Source organism: Trachypithecus francoisi, unplaced genomic scaffold (assembly GCF_009764315.1).
Source record: "Trachypithecus francoisi isolate TF-2019V2 unplaced genomic scaffold, Tfra_2.0 Lachesis_group15, whole genome shotgun sequence".
NCBI lineage: Eukaryota > Metazoa > Chordata > Mammalia > Primates > Cercopithecidae > Trachypithecus > Trachypithecus francoisi.
Genome location: NW_022681460.1, coordinates 3469033 through 3496398, shown reverse-complemented (window position 1 = coordinate 3496398; position 27366 = coordinate 3469033). Strand labels below are relative to the sequence as shown.

Sequence of the window (27366 nt, the reverse complement as noted above, 5' to 3'; positions counted from 1 at the left end):
AAGTTTTTGTCCCTTTGAAGGATTTTCAGCTGGTGAATCAAGATGTATATGTGCGGTATTTGAGGTTATAATGAAAAGAACCAGAAGAACTAAAACCAGAAATTGTTAATTGCAGTTGGGTCTAGGATATGGTAACAGATAAGGTAGGTGGGTAGGTAGGAAGGGTAGGCGGGAGACTCTTACTTTTCTTTTAATATGTTCCCCCCTTTTGTTTGGATTTTTAACCTTTATTATGCATTATTTCCATAACAAACAAATGGAAATAAAGTGTAGCTTAACTACAAAAAGTAACTTTTAGAACACCCTTAACAAATATTTTGCAGGAGTCAAATCAAATGAGGTAGGATCTATACAGTATGTATGAACATCAAAAAATGATCAGGACTTCTTTAGTAAACTAAAAGACAATAGGCATAGGATCCAAATTACGGAGTGGGAGGCAGTATGCGTGTGTATGTAACATTATTCTATGTACAGCTGACCCTTAAGCAACACGAGGTTAGGGGCACAGACCCTCACAGTCGAAATTCCACTCCCCAAAACTGTACTAACAGCCTACTGTTGATTGGAAGTCTTACCAACAACATAAACAACTAACACTTTTTTTTTTTGAGATGGAGTCTTGCTCTGTCACCCAGGTAGGAGTGCAGTGGTGCAATCTCGGCTTACTGCAACCTCCGCCTCCTGGGTTCAAGGGATTCTCCTGAGTCAGCCTCCTGAGTAGCTGCGATTACAGGCACGCACCATCACATCTGGCTAATTTTTATATTTTTAATAGAGATAGGGTTTTGCCATGTTGGCCAGGCTGGTCTCAAACCCCTGGTCTCAAGTGATCTGCCTGCCTCAGCCTCCCAAAGTGCTGGGATTACAGATGTGAGCCACTGCACCTGGCAATTTTGTATGTTACATGTATTATATACTGTTTTTTTTTTTTTTTTTTTTTGAGACAGAGTCTCGCTCTGTCACCCAGGCTGGAGTGCAGTGGCCGGATCTCAGCTCACTGCAAGCTCTGCCTCCCGGGTTTACGCCATTCTCCTGCCTCAGTCTCCCAAATAGCTGGGACTACACGCGCCCGCCACCTCGCCCGGCTAGTTTTTTGTATTTTTTTTAGTAGAGACGGGGTTTCACCGTGTTAGCCAGGATGGTCTCGATCTCCTGACCTCGTGATCCGCCTGTCTCGGCCTCCCAAAGTGCTGGGATTACAGGCTTGGGCCACCGCGCCCAGCCTTATACTGTATTCTTATAATAAAGTAAGCTAAAGAAAACGTTTTAAGGAAATCACGAGGAGAAAATATATTTACTATTCATTAAGTGTAAGTGAATCATCATAAATATTTCCATCGTCATAATTTTCACCTTGAATAGGCTGAGAAGGAGCAGGGGTTGGCCTTGCTGTCTCAGGGGTGGCAGAAGTAGAAAGGGTGAAAGAGGAGGCAGGAGAGGCAGGCACAATAAGTGTAACCTGATGGAGATAACATCATAATTTGTCTGACATTTTTGCTTTTCCATTTCTCTAAATATGTTTCCATTTAGCAACAATCTTTCTTCCACCATTTGCTTTAGATTCAGTGCCTATTTCATAGAAAAGTCCGTGTTATAAGAGAAGTCAAAAGCCATATTGAATAAGAGGAACCCTTCTTCCAGATTGTCTAATGTCAATTTGTTTTCTGGTACTGCGTCTTCTTCCTCATAATCTGCACTGGGTTCAGAAGGAGTAATCTCCATCAAGTGGTCTTCTGTTAATTCCTCTGGTATGGTGTCTCTTAGCCCTTGAATTTCTCCAAGATTCGTATCTTGAAACCTTTTTTGCCATATCCACATGATTTCATTGATTGGCTCTGTCATAAATCCTGTGAAGTGATGCACAACATCTGTAGTTTCCTCCAGCAGAAATTTGTTTGGGCTTGGTGGCTTTTCATGGCTTTTTCTGAAACAATGGCATCTTCAATGGTGTAATCCTTCCATATGTTCATGATATTCTCTCAATTGGGGTTCTCTTTCACAGAGTGCTGTGTGTAATGATCCTTAAAGTCCTTATGACTCCCTTATCTAGAGGTTGAATTAGAGATGTTGTATTTAGGGGCAAGCAGACCATTTCAACGTGTTTGTATTGAACTCATGTGGTTCTGGATGGCCAGGGGCATTGTCCAATATCAAAAGAACCTTAAAGGCAATCCCTTACTGGCAAGGTAGTTCCCGACATTAGAAACAAAGCATTTATATAACTGATCCAGGAAAAGAGTTGCTGCTCAGCCATCTTGCTGTACAACCAAAAGAGTGGCAGGTGGTGTTTCTTTTCCCTTCAAGGCTCAATTTTATAGATAAGGGCAGTCCTCATCATAAATCTGGCTGCATTTGCACAAAACAGTACAGTTAGCCCATCCCTTCCTGCCTTGGATCCTGATGTTCACTTCTCTTCCTAATGTCCTATGTGGCACTATTTTCCCCCAGAATAGGTAACTTTTGTTTGCCTTAAAAACCTGTTCAGGCAGATATATTTTCTCCTCAGTGATTTTCTCTATTTTTAAAATTTTCATTTATTTATTTATTTATTGAGAGAGAGTCTCATTCTGTTTCCCAGGCTGGAATGCAGTGGTGCAATCTCACTGTAACCTCTGCCTCCCGGGTTCAAGCAATTCTCATGCTTTAGCCTGCTCAGTAGCTGGGATTACAGATGTGCATCAGTACACCCGGCTAAGTTTTGTAGTTTTAGAAGAAATAGGGTTTTGTCATGTTGGCCAGGCTGGTCTTGAACTCCTGGCTTCAAGCAATCCACCCTCCTCAGCCTTCCAAAGTGCTGGGATTACAGGTGTGAGCCACCAAGCTTGGCCTTTTGTCCTCAATGATTTTCTCAATGGTGTCTGGGAACTCGTCGGCTGCATCTGGGTCAGCAGAAGCTGCTTCTCCTGTTATCTTGACATTTTTTGAAAGCCAAACCTCTTTTTAAAGTTATCATACCATCCTTCATCTTCCTTTTGCTTTGTCAGATAATGACTTCACCACTTCTTGAATATTAGATTATATAGGTATGCCTTTCTCTCTCTTTTTTTTTTTTTTTGAGACGGAGTCTTGCTCTGCCACCCAGGCTGGAGTGCAGTGGCCGGATCTCAGCTCACTGCAAGCTCCGTCTCCTGGGTTTATGCCATTCTCCTGCCTCAGCCTCCCGAGTAGCTGGGACTACAGGCGCCCGCCTCGTCGCCCGGCTAGTTTTTTGTATTTTTAAGTAGAGACAGGGTTTCACCGTATTAGCCAGGGTGGTCTCGATCTCCTGACCTCGTGATCCGCCCGTCTCGGCCTCCCAAAGTGCTGGGATTACAGGCTTGAGCCACCGCGCCCGGCAGGTATGCCTTTCTCATAGCAATCCTGCACCCACAAAAAGTTACATTTGCAATATGAAATAAAAAGGTATTTCCCCAAAAGTGCAAGGTTTTCATGCCTGTTGGTGTAGCTGCAATGATGGCTTCATAAACTTCCTTTGGTTTTTATACAACAGTCCTTATACTGGGTTCATTTATCTTCAACAGCAGGCGACCTTAGCTGTAGACCTCAATCTACAATACATAGCAAGCAATTCACCTTTTTCTATAATGTCATTAACTTTTCTGATTCTTGGGAGCATTTCTAGCATCACTAATGGCACTTCATAAGGGTCCCATGGTGTTACTCAAGGTTTACAGTACTGCACTAACCACAATGAGAAATAACGTGAGAACCTCAAGAGCTTACCTTTTACTGTGATATGCAATGTACTGGAGAGATGCAACTGCTCACTCAGAGATGATTATGTTACTTGGAATTTTTACCCAATACCAGCAACACTGATGCTCACTGGAATAGCAACAGGAAGTGGCTACAAAATCATTACAGTAGTACACTATGTACTACAGTGAATTTGATGCAGTTATGATTTAATATTGCATCTTTACAACTGTTTACACTTCTCTTGAACCTAACGGGTGCCATGTAACTGTGTGTTTGTATGTGCAAGTTTTGATAAATTTTAACTTTTTATAACAGGCTTGTATATATTTTATGGTAGTAAATAATAAAATAGCCTCGTATCTACACATACTTTATGCATTCATGACATATCTAGCTTTTTCTTTTCTTTTTTTCCTATATTTCTTGGCTAAGAGATTCATCTGTGAGGTTTTTCACAAAATTGTTGCCTTCGCCAAAAATTCTCCATTTACTGAAAAAAATCCACATATAAGTATACCCAAGCAGTTCAAACTAATGTTGTTCAAGTCAACTGTATAAAAGGTATTAATATGTCTGGAAAGAGATATCTTTCCAATTTAACAGACACTACCAGTGAGAAGGGTTGGGCTAGGCAGGAAACTTCAAATTTTTACTGTATATGTTCTATTTGTATCTCCAATTATAACCTGTAGATCACGTTTATTAGAAGAAAATGTGGATTCCTGAAACTTCCTGCAGACCCCATAAGTGACAATCTCAGGGGGATGGAGTTCCAGAATCTGCTTTTTTTTTTTTCATGGATGTTTCCTTGTTATTCCTGTGTATATATGAGTTTCAGTAGCACTGCTCATCAGTTGTTTGGGGTTCTCTCTCCTTCACCAACATGTTCTTGCAAAACTAACCAAACACACACAAAGCACAAACAGTACAACAGTGCACTGCACCTTCATGACCCTTACCTCTTTCAGCCTCTTCCTAGGTAGGCTGCAATGTCCACATGCAATACATGTGTACATACCCATAGATGGAAACACAGAGATGTGTTTGGAAGCCAGTGTGGATGCCCTGTGATCTGTGTGTACATGTGACACATGCATACACACGCACATACAGGAACACAGAGAAGTGTTTGGAAGCCAGTGTGGACGCCCTGTGATCTGCGCGTACACATTTGATACCTGCATACACACTCACAGACAGAAACACAGAGACGTGTTTGGAAGCCAGTGTGGAATCCCTGTGATCTGTGCATACACATGTGACACAGGCACGCACACCCACATACAGGAACACGGAGATGCATTTGGAAGCCAGTGCAGGCGCCCTATGATCTGTGTGTACACATGTGACACGTGCATCCACACCCACTGACAAGAACAGAGAGACACATTTGAAAGCCAGTGTAGATGCCCTGTGATCTGTGTGTACACATGTGACATGGGCATATACACCTACAGACAGAAACGCAGAGATGCATTTGGAAGTCACTGTGGATGACCTGTCATCTGTGTGTACATAAGACATGTGCATACACACCCACATACAGGAACACAGAGACACATTTGGAAGCCAATGTGGACACCCTCTGATCTGTGCATACACGTGACGTGTGTGCACATCCACAGACAGGAACACAGAAACACATTTGGAAGCCAGTGTGGACAACCCATGATCTGTGCATACACATGTGACAGATGCATACACACCCACTGACAAGAACACAGAGGTGTTTGGAAGCCAGTGTGGATGCCCTGTAATCTGTGTGCACACACGTGACACATGCATGCACACCCACTGACAAGAACACAGAGACACATTTGGAAGCCAGTGTGGATGCCCTGTGATCTGTGCGTACACATGTGACACGTGCGTGCACACCCACAGACAGGAACACAGACACATTTGGAAGCCAGTGTGGACGCCTGTGATCTATGCATACACGTGACACATGTGTACACACCCACAGACAGAAACACAGAGACACATTTGGAAGCCAGTGTGGATGCCCTGTGATCTGTGCGTACACGTGACACGTGCGTGCACACCCACAGACAGAAACACAGAGACGCATTTGGAAGCCAGTGTGGACATCCTGTGGTCTGTGCACACCCACATACAGGAACACACAGAGGCATTTGGAAGGCAGTATGGGCAGACAGGCCCTATCCCAAAGCGGCCGGCAGGCGTCTCCCAAGAATGGTTCTTGGACACACCTCTGTGAAAGGAAAATACAACTCGGCACCGCAATTGACTCAGCCAAAGGAGAAAAACCTAAGCTGAAAGCTGAGTCCTGCCCGAAAGAGCCTTTCCTTTGGCGCCTGAGCCAAGGGCTTCAGGGAGAGGGTTGCGCATCGCAGCACGGCCAGCTCTCTTCCCGTGGCTTCCCTAAGGCGGCGGCTCCCGCTGCTCCTTTCCGCCACCTTCCCCTCCCGCCCACCCTGAGGCGCTGAAGCCCTCGGGAGAGGCGCGGCCACCGCCCGTTTCTGATTCCCGTTTCCTTCCTCCGGACGCGTCCTTCACCGTGGCCAAATCAGCCTCTCAATTGCTGGAGCCTGGCCTCGGGCACTTCTCGGCTTAGGCTGCCATACCGTGGAGCACCCTGAAACCGACAACTCGGCTGACCTTGCGCACCCGCACTCTCCAAGGCACGACTCGGTCCGGGGAGCTGGTTTTGCCAAGGCGAGGGGCGCGGGGCAGTCCAGGCGGCCGGATGGATACCAGGAGAGCGCGTAGTCTCCGGCGGGACGGAGCTTCCAGGGCCCGGAAGGGGTCCAGGACCCTCCGCCGGCGCCCGGAGGTCGGCGGAGGGCCGCGAGGCAGGAGGGAGTGGAGATTGCTGCCCCAGCTCGGGCAGCGCGGAGCGCACCCAACGCCCTCCTCGGCCCTCGGCTCTTCCTGGGGCCGTCCCGCCCCTGCACCAGGGCCTAGTGCCTCTCCGGTTAGCCTCGGAGACCCTGGCCGAGCAGTGTCCGTTTGCCTGGCTGGGGGGCCTCAGGACATTATTTCTGGGTGACAACCTGCAGGGCCTTCCGCCTCTCGCGACCTCTCGGGAGTCTCTTCCCGACACCCGCGGGGCTGCAGGGGCCGCAGGTTCGGTCTCGGGGCCTCCTTTCCGCAGTCCGCCGGGCTCTAGGCTAGTACGCTTTAATTACGTCAATAATATGACTCCGGTGATCCTGTGCTGCTAGGGAATGCGGCCGTGGGCGGCGGAGTCGGCTCTCCACGCGCGAGGCCGCCTCCTCCTCACCTCTCGCCGGCTTCAAACCTCGCGCCTCAGGCGACTGCGGCCAACGGGTTCGCCGCTGAAGGCCCCGCCGACGCCCCGCCCCCCACGCCTCGACGCCCCGCCCCCCACGCCTCGACGCCCCGCCCCTTGCGTGCCCACCCGCGCCCCAAAGCCCCGCCCCCAGCGCCCACCCTAAGTTTCGCGGTTCAGTGGTCCGGCGCTCACCAAGGCCGGGCGCCCAGCGTCAACCCCGAGGTCTTCATGCCCCGCCTCCCGTCGCCAGGGGGCGGGGATAGCGCGCTGGCCGACGGGGCGGGGCCTTGGCTGCGTCGGCTGCGTAGCGCGCGCGCAGATCGGACCTTGCTGCGGCCGTTGGCCGTTAGCTTGGCTTGGGCGGTTGTCTTGGAGAAGCAAGATGGCGGCGACGGCGGCCGCAGTGGTGGCCGAGGAGGACACGGAGCTGCGGGACCTTCTGGTGCAGACGCTGGAGAACAGCGGGGTCCTGAACCGCATCAAGGTGAGGCCGGAGGCTGGGGCCGGGTCTGGCGGATCTGCAGGGCCTGCGTGGACAGCGGTCGTCACAACGGTCGCGTCAAGGAGGCCGCCTCCCTGGCGAGGGACCGGGGCCGGGGGGCACTGGGGGCGCGCCCCGGCAGGGCCTCCGTCCTGCCAGCCCCACAGAGGAGGTCGGCTTGTTAGTGCGTTCGTGTGGTCCTGGAGGGCACCGCGGACTCGGGGCGCCTGGTCCGTCCCCTGCTGCGTTTCGTGGGGGCGGGACCGTGGGGCCTGGGGGCCACACGGGCGGCCCGCAACTCGGCCCTGGAGCGTGGCGTGGCCCCAGCGTCTCTTCCTCAGACTTGGGCATGATCCGCGGCGGGAAAGCAGCGCGTCCAGTCGAAGCCTGGGGGTCACAGAGCTTGTGTGACTGAGAACGTTTTGGAAGGTGTTTCTGGCCTTTGCACCTGCCCGCCCAGCTCGTTGGCTTGCTCGTGTTTGTTGCTAAATGTGAGCTTGTTGTGAAAATTGTCTTGAAATGGTAATTTCTTGTTTCTTAACTTTTTTTTTAAGGCTGAACTTCGAGCAGCTGTGTTTTTAGCCCTAGAGGAGCAAGAAAAAGTAGAGGTATGAAGTTTCCAGATTTTAAAATGGCTGTATTCGTTAATACTTAATTTCTCGTTCATTAAAAACCGTCTTAAAAATAGTTTATAGTAATGTATAGCTAGGGATAATTTTGAACTGTTAAGGATTATATTGAGAGAGAGCCAAAATTATTCTTTTTTTGTATAGCTTTTGAATTTGGGGGTAATCTTAAAGTTAAGGTACCACAGTAACTCTGATACCAATGCTAAATCTGAAACAAAAGTTCATAGGAGTTTCTTGAAGAAATGGTTCCATTATCAATGTGTTAAGTGCAGGTTCACTCAGATCTTTTAATAAGCTGGCCGGGCGCGGTGGCTCAAGCCTGTAATCCCAGCACTTTGGGAGGCCGAGACGGGCGGATCACGAGGTCAGGAGATCGAGACCATCCTGGCTAACACGGTGAAACCCCGTCTCTACTAAAAACACAAAAAAAAAAAACTAGCCGGGCGAGATGGCGGGCGCCTGTAGTCCCAGCTACTCGGGAGGCTGAGGCAGGAGAATGGCGTAAACCCGGGAGGCGGAGCTTGCAGTGAGCTGAGATCCGGCCACTGCACTCCAGTCCGGGCAACAGAGCGAGACTCCGCCTCAAAAAAAAAAAAAAAAAAAAAATAAGCTAATATGTTATTAATTCCTATGAAACGGGGTATGTAGTATGCAACTTTTCCCAAAATTATCTGACCACTCAATTATTTTGACAATGAAAAAGACAGTGATTATTTTATTTTATTTTTTTATTTTTATTTTATTTTATTTTTTTTTTTTGAGACGGGAGTCTCGCTCTGTCGCCCAGGCTGGAGTGCAGAGGCCGGATCTCAGCTCACTGCAAGCTCTGCCTCCCGGGTTTACGCCATTCTCCTGCCTCAGCCTCCCGAGTAGCTGGGACTACAGGCGCCCGCCACCTCGCCCGGCTAGTTTTTTGTATTTTTTTTTTTTTTAGTAGAGACGGGGTTTCACCGTGTTAGCCAGGATGGTCTCGATCTCCTGACCTCGTGATCCACCCGTCTCGGCCTCCCAAAGTGCTGGGATTACAGGCTTGAGCCACCGCGCCCGGCCTGACAGTTATTATTTTAAAAGTGCAACCACTTCTCTATGTTTACGTGGGTAATTTAACTTTTTCTGAGTCCCACCAACCATCCTGAGTAAATATTCTGGAATTTGTCAACAAGAATAGAACCATCATCAAAGTCTTAAACTCTTGCTTTATGACATATCAGTCTCCTGTCCTCTCACTTCGTTAGACCTGTATACCTAATCTCGAATTTCATCAAAATCTTCAGTTATTTGCCCTTTCCATGTCTGTGCAGGCATCAGTCTTCTCTTCGCGGCGTTTTGTTCTGGATCCTATGGGTCTGGACCCCTAATTACCTTGCCTTACAGTCATACGGGGTCTGGAAGAAATCTCAATGATCATTTAACCCAGCAAACTAACTCTCTTCCCATTTTACACATATGTGCTCCTGGAGAAGAGTCAGTCAACCATGTGGATTGCTGATGTTGCAAATTGGCAGGTACCAACCTGGTTAGGTCCTGAGCAGGCCCAGCAGCTCTCTTCTTCACCCTACCTGTGCAGTAGCCTTCTGTGTCACCCCGCTTCCTTCTCTCTCTACACTTGGTCTTGTTGCGTCCTCCACAGGGAAGGTAGAAGCCATTAGATCCTAACTTTATGTCCTCCTCTCCTATCCCTCAATCTATTGCTCACCTGTGAAAATGCTTACCTGTGTCTATATTGATCTGTACCTCTTTCCTTACTGCTTTAGAAGAGGCTCTGTCCTGTCTAAGAATCATCATTCTGTCTTCTGTATACTTTCAAGTCTTTAATTATTTACTGTATCTTTGACTCTATCCTTTTCTGGTGGCTTTTCTTTTGAGCATGAAAATGTGTTTAAGTAACTATTAGGAGTAAACTGTTTTCCTTTACTCACATTCTGCTTTTAATACCACTGTGGTTTTTTTCCTTCAAAACCTGGTTTGGTTTGCTTTGCTTTGGTGTTTTTGAGACAAGGTCTTACTCCTTTGCCTAGGCAGGAGTGCAGTGGTGCAGTCATAGCTCACTGCAGCCTCAACTCCCTGGGCTTGATTTTTCCACCTCAGCCTCTGGAGTAGCTGGAACTACAGGCGTGCACAACCACATTTTAAAAGAATATGCAAGCTTATTCCATTTATTACGTCCTGGGCTCCCCTTAGTCCCTTAAAATCTTTTTTTTTTTTTTTGAAACAGAGTCTCACTCAGTCACCCAGGCTGGAGTGCAGTGGTGCGATCTTGGCTCACTGGACCTTCTGCCCCCTGGATGGGGTTCAAGCGATTCTCCTGCCTCAGCCTCCCGAGTAGCTAGGATTACAGGCACCTGCTATCGTGTCTGGCTAATGTTTTTGGTATTTTTAGTAGAGATGGGGTTTCACCATCTTGGCCAGGCTGGTCTTGAACTCCTAACCTTGTGATCCACCCACGTCAGCCTCCCAAAGTGCTGGGATTACAGGCGTGAGCCACCGTGCCTGGCCAATCCCTTAAAATCTTAAATCTACCACTACCACCCTAAGTAATTTCTTATGCTGCAGTCAAGAGGAGTCTCCTAATTGTGAGCATATTTTAGTTCCTACCTATCCTAGTTGATGATTGTGGCATTTGACATTCTTTTTTTGAGACAAAGTTTCACCCTGTCACCCAGACTGGAGTGAGTGGCATGATCATGGGTCACTGAAACCTCAACCTCCTGCCTCAGCTTTCCAAGTCACTGGAACTACAAGCATGCACCATCACTCCCAGCTAGTTTTTAAAAAAATTTTTTTCGTATAGATGGGGTCTCTCCTTTTACCCAGGCTGGTCTCGAACTCCTGGCTCAAGCATTCCTCCCACCTCAATCTCCGAAAGTGCTGGGATTACAGGTGTAAGCCACCACGCTAGGCCTGTAATTGACATTCTTGATTCTTCCTTCTTGAAAATGTCCTTGACCTTTGAGACCTTTTTCTGTTCTGTTTTTCTTTTTTTGAACACTCCTTGGTTTGTTTAGCATGATCTTTTTCCTGTACACCTGACTGAGACTTATCCACAGTTGTCATTGTGTACTCTCTCACAGACTAACCTTATTCATCCAATAACTCCAGCCCTGTAACTTTCATGCATATTTCTCTCCTGAGCTTCAGACCTGTATGTTAAACTGCACATTATTTTATGCCCTTAATGGGACCATCATTTATCTGGCAAGAAATCTAAGCGTTTCTTAAGCCTTGCTCTTCTTACTTCCTGCTCAGTCATCACCTGGCTCTGTGTCTGTCAGGTGTGTATCTGAAGTGGCCCCAAGGGAGTGCTCTGCTCCCTCCTTTGTGCTTGGTTTTTCTTTTCCAGATTGCTTTATCTCCTTCCTACGTGCCAGCCTCCCTTTCCGTGGTGTCCCTCACCATCTCCCTGAAGTCATTTTTCCACATTGCTCCTAGATTGGCTGTTTATAGTACACATCTGATCTTGTCCCTCCATTCTCTTTAAATATTTCAGTTGACTTAATATCTTAGAATTCCCTAAACCAGCCTACCAACTACCTTTATGATCTCTCCTCTCGTCTTTTATTTTAACAACTTTATTGAGGTATAATTGACCTACAATAAAGTTAAAGTATTTAATATGTACAGTTTGATTTTTTAATAGTTAATTTATGCAGCTGTGAAATGATCACCACAATCAAGGTACTGCACATATCCATGACCTTCAAAAGTTTTCCTTGTGCCCCTTTTGTAACCCTCTCCCCTACCCCAAACCTTTTTAAGAATTATATAAGTGGAATCATGTAGTATGTGCTCTTTTTTTTGGTCTGGTTTCTTCAACATAATGCATTTGAAATTCATTCGTACTGTAATACGTATTAATAAATCATTTCATTAATACATTGTATAGATACGACAGTTTAGCCATTACCTATTGACAGACATTTAGGCTGTTTCCAGTTTTTGAGTATTACAAGTAAGACTTCTGTGAACAGTCATGTACAAGTCTTTGCTTGGATCTGTGATTTCTCTTGAGAAAATCAGTAGGGGTGAAGTGACTAGGTCACATACTAGGAATATTTGTGACTTTTAAGAAACACAACCAAATTGCTGTCCAAACTCGTTATGCCATTTTGTATTCCCATCAGCAGTGTATGAGGCTGCCACTGTAGCAGCAATTAATGTGGTCTTAAGGAACCCTACCATGTGCTACCTATTGTAGCCTGTTCTCAGCAACAATCAGAGGCTTGATGGTCTAGAAGTATTTTTTCCATACTTATTCAAATAAATGTATAATTACAAAAATACATTGGCCTATGGGCCACATAAGATCATCTCACATTTCATGGATAAACTGGGAATTACAAGTGTATAATTAAATTCCTGTTCATAATAAGTATGCTATAAATGGTAGATACCTGAGATGACAAAATATCAAACTTCATATATTTGAAATAATAAACAGTTGTTGACATTTAATTTTATTTCACACAGGTGTTTGAAAATATTCTCAAAAGCAGTTTATAAAACATTTAAAATTAAAAATAAATACAAATCTTCATATATGGTTTTGTTATATTAACTTTGAGAAATTACTAAATAGTACAAAGTAAGTCCTGTAGTAATTAACAGTTATAGAATGGATTTTGTAATACCATAATTTTATCGATGAAAACGTTAAACTTTATATTTTGTAGTTGTTTTTAGGGTAAACACAGGACACTTAACTTTTTTTTTTTTTTAACAGAACAAAACTCCTTTAGTCAATGAGAGCCTGAAAAAGTTTTTAAATACCAAAGACGGTAAGATGTTCAGCTTGTTCTTGTTTATCTATCTCTGAAGTTTTGAATCTTGATACCATTTGGGAGAAATCAGAAATTTCAGGGAGTTTTTTAAGTCTGCAATTCTTATAGGTCCTCATTTTAAAATAATATTTCATTGTACAACAATTGTGTTGCTATTACATATTTTCGTACTTGGGATGTTGCTTAAAGCCAGTTTTACTACAAAAAGCCAATATTAACTATTAAAAAGCGAAACACTGAAATCTATGAGATGATTGTCTTACAGTTAGTTACAGACTGATGATCCCAGTGAAAAAATTAGGAGATTGAGATTTTCGTTACTTAATCATGTTATTCAAAGAAGAAATTTGTAACTTAAAAAATTTAGAAACCTTTCTTCCATAATTTAGTGTATCTATTTCATAATGGTAATGAAAAAAATTTGGTTTTTAAAGGTTTGCTTACTTACCTTTTTCTTGATCTTTATAGGTCGTTTAGTGGCTAGTCTTGTTGCAGAATTTCTTCAGTTTTTTAACCTTGACTTTACTTTGGCTGTTTTTCAACCTGAAACTAGCACAGTAAGAATAATGATTTTTACATCTATCCTTTGAAACCTTCTTTGATACAAATGAGTTAATATTAAGCTGAAAGTTAATAGAATTTGACAACTGATAGTTTTTTACATTTAGATTATTTTTGGTAGTTGATTATCTGTTTTTCTTAAAAGCCATATGAGCTTTCAGATAGCTGGCACAAGTGTTGCTGCTTTGTGTTACTTGAAAGCTTGCTAATAAAAGTGTTACTGTAGAGTTAATTTTGGTATGATGTTAGATTGCACCTGTTAATGGAAACTTTGAAGGTAGAGGCTCTGTAAAAGAAATAGGCATAATTTTTAAAAATAGACATTTAATTCATTACTAAGACGGTCTCTGAGTTTAAAGATGTTTTTAAACTCTGAAAATGTTTTCTTTACTCTTTGAAAATAACTTCTGCTATTTTTTTGTGCACTTGCATCTTTTCTAGCTGCAAGGTCTCGAAGGTCGAGAGAATTTAGCTCGAGATTTAGGTATAATTGAAGCAGAAGGTACTGTGGGTGGACCCTTATTATTAGAAGTGATCAGGCGCTGTCAACAGAAAGAAAAAGGGCCAACCACTGGGGAAGTAAGTAGAATTCTGTGTTATCTTTTTCTATTTTAATTATTGGCTACTTTGTTTAGCCATGCAGATTAGTGCATATATAGTAAATTAAGGTTTTCATACTGGAAGATATTCCTTAAAAACGAAATGAAATGCATTCAGATTGTATCAATGCAAATTTTAATGAAAATTAGGAATGTGCTGACTCTTGATTCTGTGGCATATCTGTTCTGGTTTTTGATCCTCAAGGGTGTCGGGTCATGAGCTAAACTGTCTGGAACAAATCCCAACTCCTCGTTGCCTCGCTTGATCCTCCATTCATTTCATACTGTGTATGAAGTGGGCTCTACCAGGCCCTACCTCGGTGTTCTGAGACTTCTCTGCATAAGCCAGCAGAAGCACTCAACTTGCTAGTATTTTTATTAAAACATCTCAGTTAAATAGAAAAGGGCTGATTTATAGGCTAGTTAATAAATTTTTGGACTTAAAGGCCTCTTTAAGCTTAAAACTAAGCTGTTGATTTTGCTTTAAACTGTTTAGAAACAGTTCAAACTTATACTTTTTTGATTAGTAGTACTTTTCATACTCAACCTTTTTTTTAGAAATTGTGCTAATGAGATGAATGATCTAATTTTTATTTTCATACATTAATTTTACATAAAGATACTTGTTTTATAGACATAGGTAACATCTGTAACTGTTACAGATATTTGATTAAATGTGATCTTTTAGTCCAATTTATAGGTAAGAATGTGGAGGGCTATATAGGTTTCCTACTTATTTTCTTTGGTGAATCTCAGAGGATACTTTCTATTAGAATTTTTGAAAATTGGCCGGGCGCGGTGGCTCAACCTGTAATCCCAGCACTTTGGGAGGCCGAGACGGGTGGATCACGAGATCAGGAGATCGAGACCATCCTGGTCTACACGGTGAAACCCCGTCTCTACTAAAAAATACAAAAAACTAGCCGGGCGAGATGGCGGGCGCCTGTAGTCCCAGCTACTCGGGAGGCTGAGGCAGGAGAATGGCGTAAACCCGGGAGACGGAGCTTGCAGTGAGCCGAGATCGCGCCACTGCACTCCAGCCTGGGCGACAGAGCGAGACTCCGTCTCAAAAAAAAAAAAAAAAAAAATTGATAAAGCTTGCCTGAGTACTAATATATATAAGGCATGGTAAATAGACTTTGTGGGTACCATAAAATAAAATATAAGAAACTTCTATGTCTCTGAAGAGCGCATGGCTATTTTAGATAAAATGTTCTCAAATAAGGAAATTAACACTTAAATAACAGTTTAAGATTATGGAGGAATTGTCATTTAACACGTTATTTGCAAACATGTTATGAATAGTTTAGAAGAGGAAGCGATTGTCACATGCCAAAATTTTATTGAAGTCAATTTTAAAGTGAGAGTAGGATGTCAGTTGTGGGGCGAGGATTGGGAAGGGTGTTCTGAGAAGCTGGAACAGTGCCAGTCAAGTGTGGGAGCAGGAGAGCATAGCCAGATCCCGGGCTGGCTGGGAGTGAGGTGGTTCACCCAGAGCACAAGTTGTCACTTCAGCTTGTGCATATAATTTCATTCCTTCATTTATCAATATTCAGCAAGCTTTTATTGTGTGCTTATTTGATAGATACTGTGCTGGGGACTAGGCAATCAAAAACTAAAGAACCCAGTCTCCTGGGGCCAGCAATCTGTAGGTCATGATGACCTCTATTGGCTCGCCCCTCTTGGCTTCTGTGCCCTTGAAGAACTCTCTTCTCTTTCTAACTGCCCTTTCATTTTCTTTTCTGTTTAGTAGTTGTGCTTTGGCTCACCTCATTGCAGTGGTGTTTATGCACATTTTTGTGTCTAGATTGATCTTTCTTCCTTAACATACCACTAGCATGGACTCTGGAACCAGGTTACTTGGGTGAAACCCCAGCTCTGCTACATTCTAGCTCTGTGAGCCTGCAGTCACTCAGCCTCTGTGTGCCCAGGTTCCTTATCTGCAACGTGGAGGTCACAGAAGTATCATGCCTGCAGGTCTGGAGGGGGTCTAAGGAAGCAAGATGTGTGAAGCTTTGAGCACAGTGCTTGGCACGGAGGACTCTGTGTGTCATTATAGTAGGCATCAGTGGATTCAATTAATTGTGAATTGAAAATATTCGGATTAGCTGAGTGCAGTGGCTCATGCCTGTAATCCCAGCACTTTGGGAGGCCGAGGTGGGCGAATTATGACATCAAGAGATGGAGGCCGGGCGCGGTGGCTCAAGCCTGTAATCCCAGCACTTTGGGAGGCCGAGACGGGCGGATCACGAGGTCAGGAGATCGAGACCATCCTGGCTAACACGGTGAAACCCCGTCTCTACTACAAAATACAAAAAACTAGCCGGGCGACGAGGCGGGCGCCTGTAGTCCCAGCTACTCGGGAGGCTGAGACAGGAGAATGGCGCGAACCCGGGAGGCGGAGCTTGCAGTGAGCTGAGAGCCGGCCACTGCACTCCAGCCCGGGCGGCAGAGCAAGACTCCGTCTCAAAAAAAAAAAAAAAAAAAAAAAAGAGATGGAGACCATCCTGGCCAACATGGTGAGACCCCGTCTCTACTAAAAATAGAAAAATTAGCTGGGTGCAGTGGTGTGCGCCTGTAGTCCCAGCTACTTGGGAGGCTGAGGCAGAATTGCTTGAACCCAGGAGGTGGAGGTTGCAGTGAGCTGAGGTTGTGCCACTGCACTCCAGCCTGGCGACAGAGCGAGACTCCATCTCAAAGAAAAATGTTCGGATACAATACAACAAAAGAATGCAAATCTAGTATAAAATTATTTTTATAGCATTTACATTGTATTAGATATAAGTTATTTAGACATGATTTGAAGTACATAAGTTATATGCAAATATGTCATTTCACATAAGGGACTTGAGCATCCTTGGATTTTGGTGTCCACAGTGGAGTCCTACAACCAATCCCCTGTGGATACTGAGGGACGACTGTATTTGTATTACTGTTTCTTGTTATTGTATGGATGACTGTTTAAGTTCAGTGCAGTCTGCCTAAGTCCAGCTCAGTCCTCCAAACTAGAATTTCCAGCTCTTCACAAAACATACCTCCCTGGATAACCCAATAGTATGTTCGAATCCTGTGTGGAAAAACTTACTTTCTTCTCTTTACAGCTAAAAAAGTAAAAAAGACAAAAGCAAATCCCACCTTACTCCCTGCAAATAACCCTCTTCCAGTTCTTCCTGCTCGCTTCTCTGTTTTCATTGATTCTATTCCTGTGACTCCTTGGTTTCATCCCAAGCACCGACTGTTCACATGTGCTCTAGATTCAGTTATTCTGTCAGGAAGGATTCACTCTCTACCTTGCACCCAGTAGCTTTGGTAACAGGCTGTGGAAGAAGGAGTAATTGCTGGAGGGCTTTCTGTTCTCTGCTGGATAAGATGTGTACCTCAAAATGACACCCAGTAGCATTCCTGTGTAGTGGGTGTGATGTGAAAATGGACACAGAATTGCTGTTCTTCAGTACTCCATTCTGACTTGTGGATTTGAGGTCTCCCCTGAAGTTTGTCTGGACTTTTTTGTAGCTGTGATTCTGTCAAATAGACCCACGATAGGAATTCTGTATCCTCAAAAGGTAGTTGTTTTACTCCCCCAAGTTGCTGAACCACTAAGTTGGGCATCTCATCTCCATTTTTTGCTAGTTTTCCCTTCCTAATATCTGGGTATTTAATTTTAATAGTTTGTGTGTATGTATATAAACAAATAGATAAAATACTTAAAATAGAGACCTCAAAGATGTATGTTTTGGCTCTTCATTATTTATTAGTGTTTTCTATTACTTTGGAAGAAAACCTGTCATTTATAATGAAATAAAAAATTAGAGCTTTTATTAGCTTTTGACATTGGCTGTAGAAAACTAGCTATAGGTTAAGTTCACTGAACTAAATTACTGATACTTTTTTTTTTTTTTTTACCACAACTGCATTTTAACCACCTCAAGAATTAGGTTGCTATGCCCCACCCGCTTTATTGTGACTTTGGTTTGATTTTATTGGATGCTCCCCAGCCGTAGGTGAGCCGAGGTTGTATTTTAGTAGAGATGGAGTTCCACCACGTTGGCCAGGCTGGTCTTGAACTCCTGACCTCAGGTGATCCACCCGCATGGTGGCGTGCACCTGTAGTCCCAGCTCCTCAGGAGGGCGAGGCAGGAGAATTGCGTGAACCTGGGAGGTGGAGGTTGTGGTGAGCCGAGATCACGCCACTGCACTCCACAGAGCAAGATTGTCTCAAAAAATACATAATAAATAAATAATACAAGAAATTAACTGGGCATGGTACTTGGGAGGCTGAGGCAAGAGAATCGCTTGAACCTAGCAGTCGGAGGTTGCAGTGAGCCAAGATCTCGCCATTGCACTCTAACCTGGGCAACAAGAATGAAACTCCGTCTCAAAAAAAAAAAAAAAAAAAAAAAAAAGTCAGATGTGGTGGTGCCTTCCTGTAATCCCAGCTACTTGAGAGGCTGAGGTGGGAGGACCACTTGAATCTGGGAGGCGGAGATTGCAGTGAGCCGAGATCCACCACTGCATTCCAGCCTGGGTGACTGAGACCCTGTTTCAAAAAAAAAAGATTAAGAAAGAAAGAAAAAGAAATGGATAGATTAAGATGACCTTTTAAGAATCAAGAAGACTTGGTAAACTAATATTTTGGCCTGGGGCAGGGTCATAGAAGGCGATATGAGAAAAGAAAAGCTCTCAAAGGCCAGTTTAAGGATTTTAGCCTAGAAGAAGATAGTATTACCACCAGAAATAATGGGACTGAAGAGGGAGAACTGAAGTTATGAAGAGCAGCACATTTTCCTATTTAAAAAGTTACTGTCATAAAAGGATTTTTGTAACAAACAGCCAATATTTAATATGTACACAGTGTCATAGAGCTTGTTCTGGTAGTGGATGAATTGTAGGAAGTGATTTTCATTTAAGAAACATTTAAAAACCTCTTCCTTTGCGTTAACCACAGTGCTCAGAACCCTGTGGTGACAGGGCACTGGGCAGCAGACACAGATGACTCCTGTGGAAGCTGGGCTAGAACAGGTGTGGAAGTAGAAAAGTGGAAGAGTATACTACTATTTGAAGGGGTAAAGTATTTTTAATGAAAATTGTTATTTGGTATTTTTTCTTGAGATAAAATGAAGTAGGGAAACAAATTCAAGGAGGGCAAAAAGTAGATCTTAGAGAATTACAGGATATTATTTGTCTGGAGACTAGGGAGAAGGGAAGTGAGGAAGTAAATGCTGGAATGGTAGACCTGGGACAGATTTCAGTGGAGACAGTATCCTGTTCAAAGTGAATGAATGAAATATTTTGCAGGTAATTAGAATCTAGGGATGTGTAGAAGGTTTTTGAGGGGGTAAAATTAGAGGAAAATCTAAAAAGAATGGTTACTTCAATAAAGAAGAAATAAAATACCAACATTGTATAGTGTTTCTAAATGCTAAAATTCTATTGGAGTGTAGTTGGTATATTCGTGTTTTATTTTTAAATGTATTTTAATTTTAAACTAAAATATTTTAGGGTGCACTAGATCTATCTGATGCACATCCTCCGCCAAAGTCACCAGAGGGAAAAACAAGTGCACAGACAATACCAAGTAAGGTGAGTGAGCTGCAGAACCCAGAAGTCATGTCTGGACTCAACTCCAGAGGGCTCTGCTCTTCTCTCTCTAGTCTTTCTTGTTACAAGTTGTATTGTTTTATAACACATGGGCTCTTTAGTTTCTTGAAGGTGCTTTTTTTCCATTAAGTATACATTAAAAAATTTTGTTTTTTTGCTTTGTTGGTGGTGGTTTGACATTTGTATCGTAGAAAGGAATGTGCTGGTAAGTAACAGAATCAGAATATTTGGATTTGTTTGGTACTTTGGACATTTTTCTCCTATTAACAAGGAGATTTACTTACTTTTCATTTATAAATTCCTAACTTGAGAATATTAAGCTGGGAATATGTATTACAGGATATAATATTGAATGAATATTTTAGACTTCTAGATGGGTGATGGGATTCAGAATTGTAAATCATGATGGCTTTTAATATACATGGGCTGTTTTGATAGAATTTCTAAGAAAATATATGTACTTTGGTTACATTTATGTGTGTATGCATGTGTGCATCTGTTTGTGTGTTTATGAGTTGTTAAAAGTAAGACTTGATTTCAGAAGTTAAGCATAAAGAAAAAAATGAGCTGTCCACTTTGAATTTAAGATCCAGGATATGTAGGAATGGAGAGAAAGATGATTGTCAGGAAATGTGTTTTCTCGAGAGTATAGCTTGAATTGGTAGTCCCGGGCGGTCGTATCAAAGGATAGGTTGGGGTCTGTCTTAGTCTGTTCAGGCTGCCAAGTACCATAGATTGGGCAGCTTACAAACAACACATTTTTCCTCTGGAGTTCTGGAGGCTGGAAGTCCAAGATCACAGCATCACTGTGGTTAGGTCTGGTGAGGTCCCTCTTCTAGGTTGCAGAGAGCTGCCTTCTCATTGTGTCCTCATGTGGTGGAAAGAGGGTGAGAGAGCTCTCTGGGGTCAGGGCCCTAATCCCATTCACAAAGGCTTTACCCTCATGATCTGCTCACCCCACAAAGGCTCGACCTTCTGATACCATCACATCGAGGGTTAGGATTTCAACATAGGAGCTGGGGGTTTGTAGACTACACAAACCTGCAGTCCATGACAGGTCAGGTTTGTATTCTTTGACTTTCCCTTTGATTTTCATTCCATAAGAACAGAGTGATGCCGTGGAGTCCACTCCAAAAGATGAGGCCCATGTGGGTTTATGGTGGTGGATCGACCCTCAGATATAGTTGCATCTTTTTCAACAGATGAAATTCCAGAGCGTAGTGATTATACTACAAGATTCCTTTCTTTTTTAAATGTCTAGGCACAGAACATTGCTAAACGATTGCTGTTATTTTTTGCTTGTTCTTTGATGTTGTTGCTCCTTTTATTTAAGTTTGGAAAACTAAAGGAATTTTATACTTTATTTCTAAGCAGGGAACAACTATTGTATTGTTTATAGTTGCTCCTTCTGAGATTTCTAGTTGGTGTAGGGAAGGCCTTTTAAAAAAATTTTTTTTTTCCTAAATACTCATAGGAGGCTATAACCCCAAAGACAGAATAAGGTCATGAGTAAGTTTTTAAAAGTTCTTTAAATTAATTGCAAATAAAACAGCCTATGTAAGTAAGCTTTACTTTTCATGAAAATATCTGGCTTTAGAAAAATTAAAATTAATGAATATTCCAAAATACTTATCAGTACCTATAGCATTTGACTATTTGGAAGCTCTTTTTAGCAAATTATTACTATGTTTAAAGCAAATTAGCAATCCTAACCTTCTACATATAGAGTATGTCTTCTGGGTAAAATATTAAAGTCTGTGTTATGTACTCTTATTCTCTCTACATACATTTTAAGTATGTAGAGAGATCTAAGAATTAAAATGAGATCTAAGTGAATTAAAGATCTAAGAATTAAAATGAGAATCTCAGTGTTTTAGGTCAGTCAGGAAATGATGCTGTGAGTTTTTCCAGAGAAGCGGGGACTGTCCTGAGGCTGCTTTCAAGAACAGCATTTGTCCTAACAGCTATCTCTGCTTCTCATGCTGCCATCCCGTTATTCTAGTTGAATCCCCATTTCTCAGTTGGCCTCATAAACCCACTTCAGAAACACCCTAGATAGTCCTTGTGTAGGGTTGCATCTGTTCTAAGATAAACTCTTATTTTGACACGTAAAATGCAATTTCTGTAGTACTAAAGGACCTGGATTGGGGATCCAGTACTTTCCCTACCCTCTTCTTGCTAGCTACCTCCTACTGGTACCTAATCAGCCTTGAGGGCCCATGGGGAATGCTAGAAACTCTCCAAGAGTAGCGTCCACCCAGCCTTTAGGAACCAGCTTTGTGTGCTCCTGAGAAAGATCAGATGAGGTCAGGACAAGTCTTCAAGGAAGTTTCCTAGGAACTCAAGTGAGGCTTATTTAGTATGCTGCTAAAATGTATCATGAAAGAGGTGATTCTCCTCCCAGTAGAAGCTGAGCAGGTGGAGGCTACAGTATCTGTGTTTGACCTAGTAACTATTGGAAACAGTAAACATGACGTAGATCACTTTAGGAATAGAGTTAAGAAAGGACCAAAAAAGCAGGCCTCACAGAACATATTCACTAGATGTTGCACTTCTGAGACATTTTTCAATAGGCATCTTTGTTTGATAATGAGTTAATTTATTTTTAAAGATTTCTATTTTGTGGTAAAATCTCATTTTATTCTCATGCTCAGATACCAAGGTATAAAGGACAAGGTAAGAAGAAGACAAGCGGGCAGAAGGCTGGTGACAAGGTAACACGCATGAGGGCAGAGGAGAAAAGCTGCCTGTGGGCATCAGGTCTCGACTCTGGGGCCTCCTGGAGCGCTGGGCTCCTGTCAGGTTGGGTTCTCAGTTTTCTTATGAAATGTCACTTGAGGCTGGACACGGTGGCTCACGCCTGTAATCCCAGCACTTTGGGAGGCCAAGGCGGGTGGATCACTTAAGGTCAGGAGTTCGAGACCATCCTGGCCAACATGGTGAAACCCCGCCTCTACTAAAATACAAAAATTAGCCGGCGGTGGTGGCACATGCCTGTAATCCCAGCTACTCGGGAGGCCGAGGCAGGAGAATCGCTTTAACCTAGGAAGCGAGGTTGCAGTGAGCTGAAATCGTGCCATTGCATTCTAGCATGGGTGACAGAGTGAGACTCTGTCTAAAAACACAAAAAAGTAAGGATGGCATGAAATAAAAAGTAAATTTCACTGTTAACTTTTATCCAGGTGAAAATCATACTGTCGAATCTTAAAACCATGCTCTCAGTTTTACTTTGAAAATTTCTGTTTTGTTGGCAATTAAAAAAGTTGAAAATATGGATTTTTCTTTTGAATGGATGATTAAGCACATATTATTAACATTGATTTTTATCTGAGGAAAATAGAACATCAAACTATTTTTGGATAAGCTCCCATTGATAAATTAAAAATAAACTTATTTCCTCCAAGACATTTTTGTGTTCTGTCATTTTTCAGACAATTGCACTTTCGTGACCCTTTATTCAGGGCCCCTGCTCATAGTAGACTGCTGGGGGCCAGTGCTGCATACCACCAAGGCCTTGGCTGCTTTTTCCTCCTCCCCTAAAGATCGCAAAAATTGACTAATCTGATAGATTAGCTGCTTATGAAATTTAAATTTTAGAAGTTTTAGAAACATTATCAGTACAGTTTTTACATCTACTTAGGATAAGACAAAATGTTTAATTTTCAGTTCTGTGAGATTCATTAGTCCTGTGTTGAGCTTCGGTTATGTATAGATATTTTCACTAAGTTGAAAATCTTCAACATTAAAGCTTTTTAAAAATTCCACCTGTTGTGTTAGCTGGCTTTAGTTCTAGTAGTTTCAAAGGTAAATTCCTATTATTGTATTCTCTTTGTTCACACTGTTCTTTATGCATTATTAAACAAGAAGATGCTCTAAAATAATGATTAAGTTTTTTTTTTTAACATTTACATAGTGAAAGTTATTGTGTGTCAGTGCTTTGGGCAACACATGTAACAGTTCTCACTTAAGGAGTTTATAGTTTAATTGGAGAGATGAGACATACCTTAAGTTAGATATAAAACTTCTTAATAGATTTAAAAAATCAGTTTCTTGGACTTTTCTAAAATTTAAAAGCATATTTTATAGTATTAAGCGTTTATAATCTTATTGCTGTTGTGGGTTTTAAACAACTGAAACATTTTCAAGAAGTTTATACATAGAGCCTAGGCATGCTGAGAGATGTGGTTTTCACTTTGTGTGATGTGATATAACTGTGATGGGCCAGACTTTTGCTTTCGCTGTATTTTGGGCAGAGTGTAGTGTGTGCCCTGACTTGAGAGGGGATTGAAGAACCTAGATGGGCCCATATCCCAGGATTTAGTCCGTAATTTGGGTCTCTTCTATTTCATTGTTATGTTCCTGGAGGCCAGGATGCTTCCTCAATTACTTGGAAATCTTTTTCCCTGTACATTTCTGATCTTGTTTCTGCACTGCCTTGTGAGAAATCTGTATTGTGCCCTGCGTGGCCTATTGCCAGTCTTCCTTACATGGGTAAGCCCTTAGCTCTTTGTTCCCCTGCCTTTCTGCTTTGCCTTGTGCATGCAGTAAGTTCCTAGCAGCCTTAACATTCTCAACATCTTCATCATCCAGATGCTATGTTGCATGTGGTTGAGGTTGTACACAGCAAGACTCCAGATGGAGCCATTCACATGGTAGGTGAATGGCACATCCCAAGGTGTGCAAAGCCATCGTGGGAGCCCCGCTTGTCCTGCAGACGTGAACTGGGCATGCGATGCAGGAGGGCCAAGGGTACCACTGCTCCCGGAACTCTGGAGCACTGATCAGGAGTGTCGCATGTGTCCAATTGCTTTCGAATGCAGGAGGGGGCAAGTACTAGTGGTTCATTCAGAGACCCTGGGCACTTTCTTCAGGGAAACTATATTCATATTATAAATAAACTTTAAAAAATCATTAATATGTGTAGTTAGAATTGATTTTTAGGGTTTTTGGACTGATGTAACTTGGGCAAAACTGAAGTTCTTATTTTTGTTGTTGCTGAGAGACAATAAAGATAAAAATAAAGGTTACAGATAAAAGATTTGGCATACAAGGAGTATAAATATGAAATGGGAGGGCAATTTTTAAATGAATTAATAATTTTGAAATATATATTAACACTTGTTGACTTCCAAAGTATCATCTGTGATAATTTATCTCATTGTATACCATTTCATTGTACCAAACATCCTAATTGTTTGAAAAAAAAAAAAGTATCAGAAAATTATAACAGACTTTTGATAGGCTCTACTAGCTTAGGTTTTTACCATTTGGAAATGTTGAGTAAGATTTATATTTTTTTTGTTTTTAATATTTAGAATTAGTTGCTCTTCATCATTATACTAAATGTAATATGAAAGATCATCCTTTCTTCTTACAAATAGTTTTCAGGTGTCTTTTTCTTTTTAGAGACAAGGTCTCATTCTGCTGCCTAGGCTGGAGTGCATTGGTGTGATCATGGCTTACCACAGTCTTGTCCTCCTGGGGTCAGGTGCCCACTTCAGCCTCTTGGGTAGCTAGGACAACAGGTGCATGCCAGCACACCTGGCTAATTTTTTAAAAAATGTTTTTATGTAGAGGCAGGAGTCTTGCTCTGGTTGCGCATTCTGATCCTCAACTGTGGGGCTCAAGTGATGCTCCTGCCTCGGCCTCCCAAAGTGCTGGGATTACAGGCATGAGCCACCGTGCCTGGCCCAATTTTCAGATGTTTTAAAACTAATATGTATTGAGATGCTTTTTCACATCACATGTAGGTTTTGGAGCATATGTTTTTGTATCTTTGGCACTCAGCTCAGGATTTTCCAAACCAGATGTTATCATTCCCTGTCACACTCCCACACCATCCTTAATGAGTGGATACATGGATACATGAATGTTCCCACACTTAGCCCTTCCATTTCTGCCTGGTCAGCTCTGTAATCCTAACCATTCGAGATTCTAGACTTGACATCTTGGCACCACTTGTTAACTGAACTCCATGAGCTGCTGGTTGGGTAGGGTGGGAGGGCTGAGGATATAGAAAGTAGAAAAGCTATTTGTAGGGTCCTCTTTAAGTCTTACTCCTAAAGCTAGGAAATCATGGTTCTATTGTGATCTGTAGGAATTACAGATTGTTTATAGATGGAAAGGATAGAATTTCTCTAGAAGCAGTTGAGTTTTTAGAAAGGTTTCTTTTGTGGTCCTGGAATTTTGCAGTATTTACTTTTCTAGGTGAGCAAATTAAACTTTCAAAATATATGTCTGTTAGAACTGTAGTAAAATTACTTCTCTAAATAATTCATTAGTAAGTCATGGATCAGAAACTGTCGTTGGCAGGGAGGGAGGTGGGGGACAGAGGCATGGGTGGGGAAGAGAATTAAATACAGGCAGTCCTCATATCTGCAGGTTTCACATGCATTGCTTTCACACCTGCAGATTCAACCATGTGTGGATGGAAAATGGTTAAAAAATAATAATACAAATTTTACTTATTTATTTATTTATTTTTATTTATTTTGTTTTTGAGATGGAGTCTCTCTCTGTTGCCCAGACTGGAGTGCAGTGGTGTGATCTTGGCTCGCTGCCAGCTCCGCCTCCTGGGTTCACGCCATTCTCCTGCCTCAGCCTCCAGAGTAGCTGGGACTACAGGCACCCGCCACCACGCCCGGCTAATTTTTTGTATTTTTAGTAGAGATGGGGTTTCATCATGTTAGCCAGGATGGTCTCGATCTCCTGACCTCGTGATCCACCTGCCCTGGCCTCCCAAAGTGCTGGGATTACAGGTGTGAGGCACTGCACCTGGCCAACAATAATACAAATTTTAAAATAATGGTATACAACTGTCTACATAACATTACATTTATTAGATATTACAAGTAATCTAGAGATGATTTAAAGCATATGGGAGGATGTGTGTAGGCTGTATGCAAATACTATAGCATTTTATATGAGGGACTTGAGCATCCTCAGACTTTGGTGTCTGCAGGGGTCCTGGGTACTGACGGACAACTGTATTGCATGAATTTTTTGAATACTTTTGCAACACCATAGTATTTCTTTGACTGATGTTTCCTACATGAACAGTTTGGAAAAAATTCTTTTTTTTTTTCAGGTTCTTAAGACAGTCTGATACAATTCAGTTTTTGACTACTGAAAAATTAAGGTTTTTTACTGTGAAACTTCTGTAGTGCTGCCTTTTTGTTACTCCAGAAATGATTGGCTTCTTTATTATATGAGTGTACTGTTGGATGATTTAAATATATACTAAAGCTTTTTTTTTTTTTTTTTTTTTGAGGCGGAGTCTCGCTCTGCCGCCCAGGCTGGAGTGCAGTGGCGTGATCTCGGCTCACTGCAAGCTCCGCCTCCCGGGTTCACGCCATTCTCCTGCCTCAGCCTCCTGAGTAGCTGGGACTACAGGCGCCCGCAACCGCGCCCGGCTAATTTTTTTGTATTTTTAGTAGAGACGGGGTTTCACCATGGTCTCGATCTCCTGACCTTGTGATCCGCCCGCCTCGGCCTCCCAAAGTGCTGGGATTACAGGCGTGAGCCACCGCGCCCGGCCTAAAGCTTTCTTATGGCTGCACTGTAATTTCCGATAGAGCTTATTATTAGTCTTGAGCTCCAGCCAAGAGAACTTAATGAACGTTGTAGTACTGTGCAATAGGTCCTTCACTTTTATGAAAAGACAAAACTTGTTTTAGTTTTTTGTTATAAATAAGTTGATTTGTTTCCTAGGGCTGATGTAATATAAGTACCAATACTGGGTGGCTTAAAACAACACATG

At 42.6% G+C, this 27366-nt stretch overlaps 2 protein-coding genes across 5 annotated transcripts in view; one reads left to right on the top strand and one right to left on the bottom strand.

Annotated features, from left to right (window-relative positions):
- CEP43 (centrosomal protein 43) overlaps window positions 1–27366 on the top strand; it is a 60353-nt gene that overhangs the window by 7782 nt on the left and 25205 nt on the right. For 2 of the 4 annotated variants that reach the window (XM_033234236.1, XM_033234235.1), the window contains exons 2-8: window positions 7113–7445; window positions 7997–8050; window positions 12792–12846; window positions 13318–13406; window positions 13852–13989; window positions 19509–19589; window positions 22262–22321. In XM_033234236.1, the coding sequence (XP_033090127.1) occupies window positions 7344–7445; window positions 7997–8050; window positions 12792–12846; window positions 13318–13406; window positions 13852–13989; window positions 19509–19589; window positions 22262–22321 (579 nt within the window). In that variant the 5' untranslated portion in view covers window positions 7113–7343. Of the gene's footprint in view, window positions 1–7112; window positions 7446–7535; window positions 7965–7996; window positions 8051–12791; window positions 12847–13317; window positions 13407–13851; window positions 13990–19508; window positions 19590–22261; window positions 22322–27366 lie in introns of those variants that run through there. The other 2 variants (XM_033234237.1, XM_033234238.1) reach the window with 2 other exon arrangements.
- Window positions 4119–6111, bottom strand: LOC117096885. Its single transcript, XM_033234239.1, has one exon. It carries the CDS (start codon window positions 5602–5604, stop codon window positions 4678–4680), a length of 927 nt encoding a protein of 308 aa, XP_033090130.1. The 5' UTR covers window positions 5605–6111; the 3' UTR covers window positions 4119–4677.